Below are 15,105 nucleotides of genomic sequence, written 5' to 3' on the forward strand. Positions count from 1 at the left end.
TGTGTCTTTCTTTGCAACTGTAGTGTGTGTCTGAGAAAGTGAAGACACCTAAGTTGTAAGTGATTGCCCTGGAGCRTGCGGTTGTGAGTGTGTTGCTGTGATTTACGGGTGGTGGTTTCTCTTTTAGAGTCCAGGTGTCCTTGCAGCAGTAGATGCTACTGTCAACAAGGCACTAGCAGAAAGATACCACATCTCAGGATTTCCTACTTTGAAGTATTTTAAGGATGGAGAGGAGAAATACACTCTGCCACACCTCAGAACAAAGAAGAAGATCATTGACTGGCTGCTAAAGTAAGTATTAAGAGTCTGAGATAGTATTCAGGTCCCTGGCTATTGGCTCCTGAAGATTGCTTTTGCAAGGAAGTAAATCTTAAACCTGGCTTCATCGACTGCTTAAATCCCTTGCTAACAAAAACAAATTGAATTCCAGTATTCAAAGCCATACAAACATGTATGATAATTATGGTCTTTAATACACCAAATCCTTTATTTGCCTTGGGGTTTTTCATAGCTGTCCTGGTAATTCTTTCCCAAAATAAATATTCTTCAAATATACCCTAAGCCTCTCTCTGGAGAAGGAATGCCAATGGCTCTGAAAAATAAACAGAGCATTTCTTGTTCACTCTTTATATTAAGCAGCAGATTTCACTATTTAGCTACTTAATTTTTGTAGTTGTACTTTCCCTCTCCAGCAATTTCAGAGTCAATGCATAGACAACCAGCTACGTGGGACTGAAGGAAAGCCACTGAGACCAACAAAACAGCACCTTTGTATACTTCCCAGCTTTTCCTGGGAGGTGTGTTATAACTATGTTTGTACGATAAAAATAATCTTATTTCAAAGAGGAAAATTGCTGGCATAATTTTCTCTTTTGAGTATTTTGGAATGAAATATGTACTTTGTTTAAGCACTGTAAGGATAGTATTTTCCATGTTATTCAATGAAAATAACTGCATCTGTGTTTTGTGACATTTTAAAGTCATTTCAACTATTAAATGCAGTTGGAGGAATATAATCATAAATTTTCCACATCCCTATTTGGTTTTGTTTGTTCTTCTTTTGTTGTTTTCTTTTAATCTACTTCTCCAAGTGCCTCGAATCAGGTAAGAGATCCAGCCTGGGAGCATCTTTGTAGCATGTTAGGAAGTTTTATCTGCTTTTTACATTTGGACCCAGCATTCCCTTGGCCACTTTGCTTATTCAGGCTCTAGGATGTTTTGTCAGTAATGGATATTAATCCCTATTGTATTTTCCCTAGKCATTTGCTGGAGCATTTTGAGTGCTAGCTAATGTGTGTTGGGCTAGGCAGCCAGGCTGATGCTGTGTGTTCACGCTGGTGATCTATGCTCCATAGCTGAGGTTTTTCTCCAGTGGGCTAASCAGAGCTTGTGCGTAGTTTTCTAGGTAAAGAAGCAGTGATGAGGAAGGCAGCGGTGGTGAACTTTTCCATGTCCAGCTGTGTCACTGCAAGACTYCTGTCTACAGCCTCAGACAGTCAGTAACACAGGGAGAAATATGGGCATATCTCCTACCCTAAGCACTAGCCACTCTTCCAACTAGAGACAGAAATAAGGATATCCATATAAGAATAAGGAATAAAGGAGAGAGAGGCTCTTTATTTGCTGACCTGGGGTAAAATTGTCACAGCTCCACTGCAGCTGATGAAATAAAGGGCTGCATCTGGGGTGCAAGGTGGAAACAAAGTTATATTTGTGGAAAAACCTCTCTAGAGTGGTGTAGTCCCAGCAGTACAGATTTTGGGTTTGGTTCCCAGTCYGTCTGTGGTGTCTGTACTCCGCAGTGCCTCACTACGCTGTTAGCGGTGKCAGGGTAGCTGGTGTCAGGCCAGCTTGGGGAGGTCTGTGTGAGATGAAATCACATCTCTGACTGTAGCTGCAGTCAGTGGTAGCTCACACCAAATGTGTTTGTGGGGCGATGCAGACCAACTGTCCTATTCTTTTTGCTAATCAGGGGCAAATCAATATTGATGGATGTCCAACAAATGGCCTTGAATGAAACTTTAAAATTTGATGTTTTCTCCACTTAATTTTTATGTCCCTGATACAACTTTAAATGATGTCATTCAAAGTGACAGGAAAGTCTGAAAAGCTAATTTATTACCAAGGCAACATGTGAAGGTCTTTATACTTTGGCTCTATTCTGATGCTTTTATATAAGTAATCACTTATTTAAGATACAGCAGGAATGAATTTAATGAATCTGAGACACGTCTGTGAGCTGGTGAATAGCCAAAGTTCTGTTAGAGGTGCTCTAGATGTACAGCATTGCTCTGATCTAGTCAGTATGTGCAGTCATAATTGAAAACCTGGCATTCTCTTTATCAAGATAAAAAAAAAAAAAAAAATCCAGTTCTGTTACCCTCCATCTTCCAAATGGAATAATACTGATTTTTGTATCCAAACTTTAATATTTGAATTCAAGAGAAGGTCATGAAATTCTTTATAGAAGTTTGCATGATAGTGATAGAGAGTGTGCAGCGAATGKTTGAAGGGAAGATGCTGCCCTGTATCAGCTGCCTTTTGATTCCCCCTGCCTGCTGTTCTTAGTTCATACCTATGGACAAAGTGATATAGGAGCAATGTTCTTTCTGCCAGATAACAGATGTAATATAGGAAATCTTTATTCTGCAATCTGATATGCCTGAGTAGGCTCACTTAAATTGTATTTTTACTGACTTACAGAAATTAACACATAGCATTTTTTTGTTGTTACCTGGCATTGGAAATATTGAGCACCTTTTTTTCTACTGCAGAGGCACCCTGAAAGTTTATTCTACCTTGCTTTTCTCGTAGTGGCTATGACYGCATTGCAATGCCTCTTCGCTTTCAGAAACACTTTCAAACCAATCTAATTCTCCATCTTCTCTAGTCCTGAAGCACCACCTCCGCCTGAGCCTGCATGGGAAGAAAAACAAACTAGTGTTATCCACCTTGCTGGAGAAGATTTCAGGGAGTCCTTGAAGAAGAAGAAGCACACCCTTGTCATGTTCTATGCCCCATGTGAGTAGAAACCTCTCCATGTGGTCTGGGTTTGATTAAAACATACGGCTTATAAATACTGAATTAATTTACTCATTGTCCCGAGACTGCATAGGAGTAAAAAGCCAATTCTGAATGTAACTGCGTGGGACCGTCCTTGACACTATTGTATGAATCTTTTTAAATGAGAAGCAAAACAATGTACAGTGTTTATTTAAAGAATTACTGTGCTAATGCAGACACTAAAGCAGGCAGGGAAACAAAAAGCAAATGAATGTATTTTCCTTTGCTGCATTTTATGGTCCACATCACAAAATGTGATCCATAATAATAGTACAATGGACACACAGAGCCTGGCTCATTAGTGCAGCACTTCAGTAATGAAATCAATATAGTGGTGCAGAGAGAATCAGTCCCCCACAGGCTGAGAACAAATTTTGATGGAACTTTGTTGGTAATAAATCTACATTTAAATCACCACCTGGATTATGGGCATAGCTTCCCCCTTCCAAACTGTTTTGCATACATCACCCACACACTCTCTTCTTGAAGTTTCTGAGCATATTTCCAGTGTAGTTTTGAATCAAGCCCTTTATAAGTTAAGTGAATGTGAGGAAAATGATTCTCTCCCCTTTCATTTTAAATGACTTCTTTAGATATATGCTATATGCAGGTACCATTTTCCTCTGGATATTCTCTCTGATTCTCATGGTACTACTTAAACTAGAAAAAATGTCTCGTCTCTTTTTCTGTATTGTCCTAGAGGACAGCAGGTTCAATCCAGGCTCTTCACTTTTGATGGGACTGTCAAAGGGAGAAGATAAATCTGGCACTTGATAGTAAATAGGTTAATTTTACATGGAAAAAAAATGCTTCCCTATCACATGACCATCCCTGCAATTCACTGATAACCTTTAGGCAGCAATTACTAACTTGTTCCTGTAAAAACGAAGGAGTTTTCCAGAAAGGGAGAAGAGGCTCAAGTCCTTAATTTTTAATCAGTCAGCCTTTTATTTTGCTTTTCTGTTAGAGAATTAAACATGAATGCTTTTGGGCTTCTGCAAAGCCCTGCTGGATATGGGATGTGGAGAAGAAGGGAGGGGTAGAATTCAGAAGGGAGATTTCTGGAAGGTTGTAAAAGAAAAGGGAAAGGGACTTAAACCTGTCTCAGCTCCAGTTCCCACCATCTATTGACTAAAAATTGCCCATGTGCCAAGAATTTCTGATTCATGGAGCTTAACTGGTTAAGAGCAAGTTGTAGCTTCAAAATCAAATGATTGTATGCTAAATGGCAAGAGTTAGAAATGTGCTGTCTCTTGAGTTCTCTTTATCCAATGAGCCATTTTCCATGGAGAAGAGAGAGCTCTTACTCCTCTGTTGTTCTTCAGCTGCATCTCTTTAACACAGTTAAGATTTTTGTCTTGTCTTTTCTTTTAATGGACAGTGCTTATAAGTGCAATGAATATATAGCTCTCCAGGGTTGAAAGCATGCGTCAACTTGCCTGTTGGGCAAATTATGACACCATTGTTCAAAGGCTGAATTCCACCCTTACGCCAGGAGGAGTGAATAAAGATCAGGCTTGCCCTGTGTGTACTAATGCGCTGTAAGAGCAAGATTTGCATGATGTGAGACAGTTGGGTTCATTGAAACTGCCCTTCAGGCATGTTCTTCCTGCACTGTTCTGGATACAGTGCTGCATGAGATCACCTATATACAAGACAGAAGTGTTAACTGAAAACACCACTTCTGGACTTCCTGTAACTCCAAAGACAGTATTGCTGTTGTGCTGTCTGTATGTGGGACACGATGTGTCAAACTTGCTCTCTGTAAATTTGAGAGAGCCTGTGTGCAAAGCATAACGTGTACACACACACAAACACTGGAGTGCATCAAACCTATTCTTTTTTGGATGCTGTGGGAAGTAGGAAATGAATATTTTAAGTCTCTGGTTTCTGTGAAATAATTATTAATGCAGTARAACAGTACAAATCATTCTATTTTTCTGCTTTTCTGCAGTGATAATATGTCTCCTGCTAAATTTGATAATTAGCTTTTGTTTACCGTATTCTCAATCCTGAGACCTCTTGGAGCTTACATTGCCAATTAGTCTTAACTTGCTTATTTTAGTGCAGAAGGAACACTGCTAAAATTGCCAGGTCCCATTATATCCAGTAATTTTCTTTTTCTATTCAGATCCACATCTTAGGTCAATGCAGACTCACAGTATGTTACTCCATTCACTTGTGACTCTCTGGCAGTATTTGTTACACTTACACATATGCTGAGATATTTTAAGATTGGGGAGGTGTATGCGTGCATATATAAAGTATGTTTATATATAAATATTTATGCTAAGAAATGTATCTCTCATCTGTCATTAGAATTTAAAGCAGTAAGGTGAATATTTTGACCTTTTTAAAGCTTTCAGTTAGTGACAAACCTTTAGGGAAAGGCCACTGATTTATCTTACATGTGAATTAAAATGAGATCTGGCTTTTCTGTGGCAACTTCCAACCCAAATCACTTAGTTTGTGTAAGAGAACCATCAATCTACTACTGTGCAGGTAACTCTGGACTGAACTGAGTGATGCTTTAATGCTACTGAGCAGTGCTTCACAGTGATTTAGTCCAGAGGAAAATACTGCTGTATCCAGCTGGAAAAGATGGMGAAGTTGTTAGTCCATCACCCTGAACATGGTCAAAGCATAAAGATTAARTCTGGTGCTTGAGGAGTCTTTTAGGGACTCTGAATATGAATCAAAACCCTTGAAATCACTGGAAGAAATCCCACTGCCATGGACTTAGCACCCACAGAGAATAACGCTCCTGATTTCATGTTGCGTCCTTCCCCGATAGCATTTCCAGGTACTGTAATGCCTGTTCTGAGGCAAGGGGCAGCAGTAAAGGCAGTTGGTCACTACTAACTTGGGACAAAATGCTAGCTGCAGARTAGCTGATGCTGCTTGTGCCAATAACTGCCTTTGACCTGATCTTCATCCTAGGATCCCTTGATTTGGTCTGTATCCTCTGTGGCTGCCACCGAGGTGGGCACCCTGCCATGCAGGCTAGTGGCATGCACTGGCRCTTGTCACTGCTTCTCAGGGCTGGCAGCATTTGTGCTGCACAGCACAAGGTCTAGATCTTCTCTGGATCCGTGCGGCCCTTGTGGTCCTTAGATGCGATTGTCTTCCCCATCCCTCAGCCCTGAGTTCAAAACCCCCGCAATAATAAGAGAGCAATGTCGTAATCTGCTAAAACGAGTTACGGTGCCACAGGCACGTGTTAYGTGTCCTGTGGCCTGTGTGAAGGGTTTGAGGGGCGTTTGAGAGCACCAGGCTTGCTGCACTGGCATTTGAGAGRTGTTTTAGGAGATGTCCAAACTTTAAGGGACATGTGTCTATATTACCTCTGTAGACCTGCTCTTGGAGTAGCAGATGCCACCAACTACAAGTCTCTTTTTGTAACTGATTGACTTGGTCCAGAAAAGAGCAGAGAAGCCAATTAGTCTTGAGTTTGGTTTGATGTGCTCGCGCAGCCTAGTRTGTTGGCTTTTGGGGGCTGTGGACCAAATCAGGAAGTTGGCCAAACTGATGAAAACTAGATCCAGCCCAGAGAAGTATAATATTAGACCCCAGGCTTACCCAGCTGAGCCTAGAAACGAGAGCACTGTACTCTATGGTGCTGTGTCCGGTGCTTATTTCAAGACCTGCAGCATTAAATGCGTAGGGGTCTAATCTGACCAGTTTGAATTGGTGCTACTTCTGGGKTCAAAGGGCTGGCTTTTCCTTCTTGTTTCTCTTATGTCCTCACTGTTAATTCATGTAKTCTATCTGAATGTGTGGTGTTCCCTGCATTTTTACTTTCGTATGGGCTCTCTCCACTCCTTTACCCTGGGTAATTAAGACTTGACTTTGCCAGTGCTTTAGATTTTAACCTGCTCCTGATGTAGCACTGAGAACTGCAAAATGGGAGGAATCAGTTGTCGGTCAGTTGTCAGAATCACAAAGGGCAAAGAAATTGCAGTAAATAAAGTGTCTGTTGTGTTGGGGATGTTTTTGCTGCATTACTCAAACTGAATTAACGAAAAAGTTGTAATTGAGTGAATCTAGGTTGTCATTTTTCAGTGAAATAGAGAAATGCAAATTGTTCAAGGTTGGACTAAGCAATCTCTATYCCTCCCATCCTCAGCAATTTGTTGATTCTAGGAACAGCACTAGAGTTTCAAATTTAAAGGGTGGGGTTTTTACCCTTTCCATCTATTACCATTTTCTGTTTAAAAAAAYAATAAAAAAAAGCTGTCTGGTGGTGATTGTTCTTAAGAATTAAGAGCAACATGAAAACATGCTTTATTATTTAGTGTCAAGAGAGGTATCCAGTGATGCTACAAATCAATCACCTGTGTCAGGAGCAGTAGTTGTATCAGAATAGAATCCAGTAATTAGCAGATCTGAATGATGGTAGAGTTGCTTGTTTTATTTAATTGGACACTTTTAGGGGGAGATCTTTGTGCCGAGCAAATGCATTCAGTTTCTAGTTTTGTAAAAATGCAAGATAAGTGTTCTTAAAAATAAAAATTTTCAGCAGCAATGAGAAATAATAAGGGGGAAAATGCTTCCTTTTTGTGGTTTGTAAGGACAACGGTTGCCAATGTTATTAACTTGCCAAATGACTTCAATTTGTAGGACTCAACAGTGCTCACAGAATGGATATTTTTAATAAATACTTTGTTGCTGGGAGCTGCTTTCTGGTTTACCTCTCTGTTCAGCAGCAAAACTTTCATTTTGCTTGAAATTATTTTTGTCAGCTGGAAAAGGTTATTCTCTGCAGCCTGACCCACAGGGGTTATGCAAAGAACACCCAGGATATAAACCTTACTGAGGATGTTTTTAATGGGGTATTTTTGTATTGAGTTAGTGGCTGTGCAGTGACAAATAGCAGTGCAATTAGGACATGTATCTCTCCTTGGCTCTTTGTTTAACTTTTCTGTAAGCTTTTTCTTTTAAGGGTGGAAGAAGTGAATGAGGGCACTTCATCTATTTTGTACCTGATGGCATTGCAAAAGAATTTAGAAGGATGATTGAATATTTAAAAAGAAAGAAAAGGTATTGTTTTGACAAAAAATAAACTTTGTTTTTTGACTCCAAGTCAAGTAGGAATCTTGAGAGAGAGGTATCATCACTGTCTGATAGATATTATTGTGGATAGCAAACAGTAAGAAATCAGATAGGGAACAATTTTTTTTTTTGTCCAAACTGTAAATCAGCCCTTCCCATCCCTGTGCATCTCAGCAGTAGTGCACAAAATGCTGAGAGCTACAGCAATGTCCATTAATTTTTACCCACAGGTTTTGTTAAAAATATTGTTCATCCTGATACTCTRTTCTTGTGACATGATATTCTCCTTCTATCTTTTTGCAGAAGACGAYTTCCTAGTTTCTCCTGTCTGGGTTATGCATCGAGGAATATATAACATCAGAGCACTTAGCTGAGAGTCCGTGCTAGAGTGGATTGCACTGGGTGCACAGCATGTGCAGATAGTATTTTGGTTATTAATGCTAACAGACAGGTCCTGTTTGATCCTCCAGCCCTACTGGCTTCTAACATGCACTGGTAAAAAAGCTTTACTTGAGAAAGCAGTAATGTTTCCTTTTCCTTCCTCCCATTTTGAAATAGGCTACGACAAAGCTGACAGCACCCAATCTCTGCCTTCCTGCCTTTGCACCGCTTGCAGGAAGGTTTGGTGAGATTAGCTTGTGTTCTGGCAAATCCCGACCGCTGCAACGAAGCAGAATAATTTAGAGTGACCATGAGGCTCCAGCCAGTGACTGTGCCCGAGTTCACCGGTTGAGGTCTCAGCGTTTAGAGTCGATCTAGATGGCATAATTTTATGRGAAGGGAGCACAGAGGGGCTAAAATGTGTGGTAGTTAATAGACACAGTTGTACTGAACTGCAACACTTGTTTGAATGATCTCCCAGCAATCTCTGAACGAAGGAGCGACACAAAGCCAGTATCCCATAACAGCCTCTGAGTGGCTCACAACAAGCAGTTTTCCCTTCATTTGCAAACACATCTTGTTAAGTTTTCATTAAAAGGATCTATCAGAGAGTAGGAGCAAAATGTGCATGCTTGTAAATGAAGCTTAAGCTATCAAAAAWTATTTAAAACATGCTGAACAAAAATAATCCATTTTGAGGCAAAAACCCTTGCAGGAAGGATTTTCTGGTTGTTGACTGAGGGAGAAGGTAGGTCTGAACCTTCTGATAATGAGGCTTCAAATCCTGCGTGGGCTGGCGTTGCAGAATGTCARTTTGTTAGCTCTGCTGGCTCCTGGTTTCTCTCATGTATTAGTGGTGCTCTCGCTGCAGGCTCTTTCTAGCAACGTGTCTTCCCATCGGTGTAAACAGTGCTGATGCTATGGAGCCCATTAACAGGCTGGTTTTGATACCGAATGAATTTATCTCTGGTGGTCTCTGCAATCAGGCTGTCAGAGCTGCTGCTAGCCCTAATTCTTGTGTTGAGGATATTAATTAGTACCAGGTTTTAATCACTATTAACTGAGAAGTTGAGGCACTTCACTGGCCTGCACATAACTGTGGCAGAAGTGCCCAGAGTAGAGACTAGCTGTAAAACTGGAGTTACCGCTGCTATCCTCAGCTTTGTTGGCTGGTGACAGAGTTGATCTGGAAAATCCTGATGTTCTGGGATTAACATGTTATTTTTCTTCTGGATGTAACTATTGCTCTTAGCCCTCAGTCTGGTGGTTGCTTGCTATACAGCTTTGCATCTTAAAGGATTGGCTGGTGCCAAGTGCCATTTGTTTTCATGTTACTTGTAATTCACTGCAGTGAGTTGTATCCTTGCCTTTTTCAGTAGATAGTCCAGGGGTTTGGATCTGGATCTCTCCCCTCTTCTCACCTTTGCAGTTTGCCCTGTTCTGATGATTGTTGCTGTTGTTCATGTCTAAGGCATGTCTAAGATTTGGGTTTACATATCCCTCTTCTCTGTATATCCAAAATGGGCTACAGAAGTGACGTTAATGCAGTTTGCACAGAGAGAGTGCATAGGTGTGTTTTTTATGCAGTGCATATTATGTTCAATCTGTGAATGAGTATTCTTCAAGAGCTAAGGAAATTCAACAGCCAGTAGGTGATTTCTCTGCCTATTTCATGCCACGCAAACTTCTAACTAAGTAGGATTTTGGAGACCGGTACGAGGGGTTTCCAGATAGGCACGTGGTCAGAGACCACTTAAGGGCGTATTGTTCCTATCCCAAACTGTTGTGAGACAAGCAGGGCAGTTCTGTTATGGAAAACAATATTTTTGTTGAATAATATTTGATGCTCACATGCAGCAAAGTGAATTGGACCCCTTGTTCCTGTTGGCTTTCAGTAATAAGTTGGATGCCTGTTTTGTCAGAGAGGGAGAATTGCATCTTTTGCATCAATAGTAGATAAAATAATTTCTATTTGGCATTTGCACTCCACTTCTGGCATTCATGGGGCTATGCAGACAACTAACTTGTCTTCACAGCATCCGTAAGAGGTAGGTGTAATTGTGCCAAATACACACTTCAGGAAATGAAGATAGAGAAATTGAGATTTGTCCGTGAGCAGCACAGTGAGTGTTGACAGCAAAACTAGGATTACTGATCAGGAATTCCCAATCCTCAGCTTTGTGTGTGTTTCTATGGTATGTGTTGGGAAAGTGGTTACAATCCCCTTTTCTCTCATAAAAATCAGGAAATAGRTTTGAAAGGAACCTTTAAAGAGATCTGGTTGGTTTGGTACCTTAAAGGAGAGCCAGCTGCATTTAAATCATCTCTCTAAAGATTTCGCTCTTAAGTCCAGAGCAGAATATAAATTTTCTTTTTAAAGTTGGTATAGTAAAAGTTCAAATAGCTTTTTAAAAAAAAAGAAAAAGAAAAAAACCAAAATCCAACAGCATGTTGTGAAATTGGTAGGAGGTTGTCTGTCATTGTTGAGAGTAGTGAGGAAAGCCCTTGTTGACCTGATGCTTAACTGCAAACCTCAGACCTTTTCCAAATCAAAGGACAAATCTTCCTCCTCAATTATTAATATCTTGTGCMTTGGAAATATGATTGTTATGTGTCAGGTCATGTCATAAAATGAGCTTTGGTTCCGCATATTCATTAAAAGGCCCTCCAGTTCTGTACTGGTAGAACAAAAGCAAATTAACCTTTCAGTAACATCTCTAAATGCCTTTCTCAAATCTGCCCGTGGTTACAATAACTTGTGTGGCTTCAGGAATTGTGCTGGTTTAAGCAGTATATCCATTTTCAGCTTTTATCTCTGCAGTTACTGTCTGTAGCCTGTCTTTCCTTGACTGACTAATATTCTTCTTTTAATTCTAGTTAATCACTTGGAACTCTTGAAATGGAAACAGGCTTTGCTTTCCTCTGCAATCTGCAAGCTCCTCTGTTTGCTTTGATTGCTGTACAATGTGCTGCTTTTGCTTGCGCAGAATTGTAGTCATTTGAAAACCAGTAATGGAGGGCCCTATCTACCCCTGTTATTTAGACGGTGATTATTTAGAGCGGGGAATCAGCAAGTCATTCCTAGCACTGCAGTTCGCACGTTGAGGGCTCCATCCTGCCAAGTGCTGAGCGCTTGAGGTCTGTACGGCTCCGCAGTCAGCACCCTGTGGCCGTGTTGAAGATGGTTTTGATCCTGGAGAGTCACTTAACCTCTTCCTGACTCCATTTAACCCTGGAATATATGTATTCCAGAGTTAYATATAATGGAAGAGGGGGATAATCGTATCTTTCTCTCTTAGGGGCAATTTGAGGCTTAATTGATATTGGTTAAAGCATTTGAGATCACCTGTTGAGAGATGCTACAGGAAGTTGAGGGCTGACGGGGGAGAGGAGCCTTCCCGTGCGTGCGGAGGGTTGAGCACTGGCAGCACAAATGCTACAGTCTCACAGATCGGTAGCTTTTCGGGTCTCCTCTGAGGAATTGGTCAGGACTTCTCTATGAAAATACTAACAGTTAAAATTTAGTAAATTTTTTATGGAAGCAGTCTACAGCATTAAAATTTATGCAYGTTTAATCTATCTAGCTGAAAAACATCTCATGTAAAATAAATGCACAGAGCTTTGTTGCTTTAGTTATCACATTTTATTATGTTACAAGATGCTGAAAAACACAGAAACAAGGTGGATGAGGTTGTACACGTTATGTATTAATGGTGGGCAAAAGGTATGGGCTAGCACTCTCTGAAGATRAAATGCTGCCTTGGCACTGGTGGAGCCGAGGTCAGGAGGGGCCGCCTGGCCTTAGGGCAGGGATGTCACGCTGCAGGCACCCGGGCACTTGCCGCCCGCGCAGGGACAGCAGAGCCGGGTGACCTCTGGAGCAGGTCCCAGCCGAGGGCAGGCTGCAGTCGAGTCGGGCGGGCAGCCAGCGACCAGAAGCATTGCTTTTAGAAAACGTTCCCTTCCAAATCGAACGTCGCCAGGGATGGGGAACGTGAATTTCCTGTCTGAATTCGGCTTCTGGCCAGCTTTGGAGGTTACTGACATCCCTTTCGGTCCTGTTGTCTTTCTGGCAGGTCTTTTCTGAGCACCCTTCAGCTTGTAAACTCATTCTTGGTTTGCGGACTACAAACAGTATTTTGGAGATGCCAGGCATAGAGGCCGTCTCCAGTCGTACTTAACGTTTTCACTTATGCATTCAGTGAAGTTCCTTCTGACAACTTCATCATTTTCTTTTAAAGGTATATTGCTAGCATTGTTTGGATTTCTTTTGCTTTAAATATATTTAAAGCCCCTTATGTACTTAAAACATCATTATTAGCTCTGCTGGCTGTAGATACTGCTTTGATGTTCATTTGCTTCCTTTATCTGTTTTGTACAAATTGTTAGCTTTTGATTTATATTCATTAAAAACAGCTTCACCTTTCTTCTGTGTGCTATGCTAATACAAAATCCTCTCTTCTAAGGAAACTGAATTAACCTTGTGTTGTTCAGCTGTAGAGAGGTTATAATAAATCACTTGCTTTGTAGTTTCAAATTAAACAAAGCATAAAGTAACTTAAAGACCCCTTTTCATATTAAGCAAATAGAAACCTGTCTTTTCAATATGGAACTTTGATTCCTTAGGCAATTCTGAAAATTTTGCACAATTTTATTTTAAATTTAATAAGGTGAATATTGTCCAACAGGGTACATCTGTTTCACACATTGTGTTGGAGACATCATTGCTATCTGGTCCTAATACTTCTCTACATCGGAGTTTTAAGAATGTCTAAGTTTTTATTTTGTGCTTTTGTCACCTCCTCACACTAAAAAAAAAAAAAAAAAACTCCTTTTGAATCTAGTAAAAATATGCAGGTTATTCACTTGACTATTCCATTTCTTTAAAACCCTCTTGGCATCCCATCTGCATCCCAAGGGGCCATGCAGTTATGGGGAATGTTTACAATTATGGATACAGTATATTATTTCTAGATTTTAATGAATTACTAGCACAACATATGCTTGATTACTCTTATTTGGGGGCAGTGTGCACTTGGTTTTTAGTCTGTTTTGTGTTTTTCTTGCCTTGCCTGACATGTCTTATCATTTTTCTTCAGTCTGATTTTTGTCTCCCTCCCCTTTCCCCCCAAATCACTTTGCAAGGTGACATTAGTACTTAGTAATTTTTTCTATTTGCACATGTAATAGCCTCATTTTAACATCATCTGCACAAACTTTCTGTGCCATTGTTTTTTGAAACCCCTTCCAGCTCTACCCTGCAGTTCTTAAATTTGCTCCTGATCTGACATTTGGTATTTCTCAGAGATCTCAAGCCTGTAGTTCAGTGAGGATGTATCCTGCTTCTATGCCAACCTCTTCCAAAACTTTTCTATGTTCAAATCAAAGCCTGTTCATTTGTTCCTTCCTCAAAACGCTGTGACAAGATGCTGTACCATGCAGTTGTTCCTGCTATCAGTAAACTCAATTCACACAAAATAAGATGGGCCATGTATTTTCCATCACTTTTCATCCCACCAAACACTGGCCTGCCTTAAATGCATCTCTAGTTAGTGGAGATTTAGCCTGACTGCCTCTCCAGCCCACAACGATGATGGATCTGAATGAAGCCTGCTTGCTTGCTTGATTTCTCTCATCTGTTGTTCATCAGCCATTCCTCTTGAGTTTTTACCCACAGCAACAGTGTATTTCATGTACTAAATAAGTCCAGAACTACTTAGTTTCAAGGTCAGAAAATGTGACTGTTCTCCTTACGATTGTACCACTATGTGCTTTACCAAATTTATGGTGTGAATAGTGGAAAAAAAACTTGGTTGCAGTAAAATTTTAACTTTGCAGTACAAAGGTAAGTAAAGCCTAGAACCCTGCTATGGCAGGTGTTCTTGTACGGCTCTATCACCCTGTGGTTTAAAGAGGCCAATCTGTTGGAAGGCTTCAGTGGTGGAGGAAGAGCAGATACTATCGTGTTTGTGCACCACAGGCTGAACGGGCAGGCCTCTGAAGCACACAACTTTGAGCACAGAGACAGTTGAGAACATCTGACCAGAGCTGTAAGAAAGTTGTATCGTTTGCAGCCCAGGAACARAGAATAGCCTTAACACATGCTACTGCATGTGCATGAGACTTCAAGCAGGGCTCTCTTGTTTCCCTACCAGGGCCAGTGTGTTTCTGTGTTAGGAAATGAAGTTAACTTAAGATTTTCAAGAGTGGTTAGAGGTTTTGAGAGGCAGTGTTGGGATCCTGTGGAAAGCCTGGATGTTCCAAGAGCAGATTTCTTTTTGCTTTCCGAAGTCAGGCACGGGGAATTACTGTTCAGTTCACATCTGCTGTTAACCATGATGAGATCAAATTTGAGTGACCTAAAAATGAAGAAAGAACAATTGGTAACACAAAGCGCTGGCGCCTGTGTTGCAGGGCTCTGCTCCCAGAATAGCCAGTGCTACTTCCGAAGCTGCTCGGTGGAAGTCCACCTCTTGGCCTCAGAAGGAGCGTGTGCTTCTACCTTAGCAACCAAATTGTCTAACTGCAGTGAAACGGGATGCACTTCCCACTTTCTTCGTCTGCAGTGACTCACTGTCCTGTATGTACCAATGAGAAGGGGGTAGAGCT

At 40.8% G+C, this 15,105-nt stretch overlaps 1 protein-coding gene across 1 annotated transcript in view; it reads left to right on the forward strand.

Moving 5' to 3' along the window:
* PDIA5 (protein disulfide isomerase family A member 5) overlaps positions 1-15,105 on the forward strand; it is a 113,551-nt gene that overhangs the window by 82,303 nt on the left and 16,143 nt on the right. Inside the window, exons 14-15 of the mRNA XM_085311057.1 lie at positions 128-291; positions 2,891-3,021. Coding sequence (XP_085167183.1) covers positions 128-291; positions 2,891-3,021 — 295 coding nt within the window. The remainder of the gene's footprint in view (positions 1-127; positions 292-2,890; positions 3,022-15,105) is intronic.

The sequence above is a fragment of the Rhea americana genome, unplaced genomic scaffold, assembly GCF_003343005.1.
Source record: "Rhea americana isolate MKP2758 unplaced genomic scaffold, rheAme1 scaffold_33, whole genome shotgun sequence".
Classification (NCBI taxonomy): domain Eukaryota; kingdom Metazoa; phylum Chordata; class Aves; order Rheiformes; family Rheidae; genus Rhea; species Rhea americana.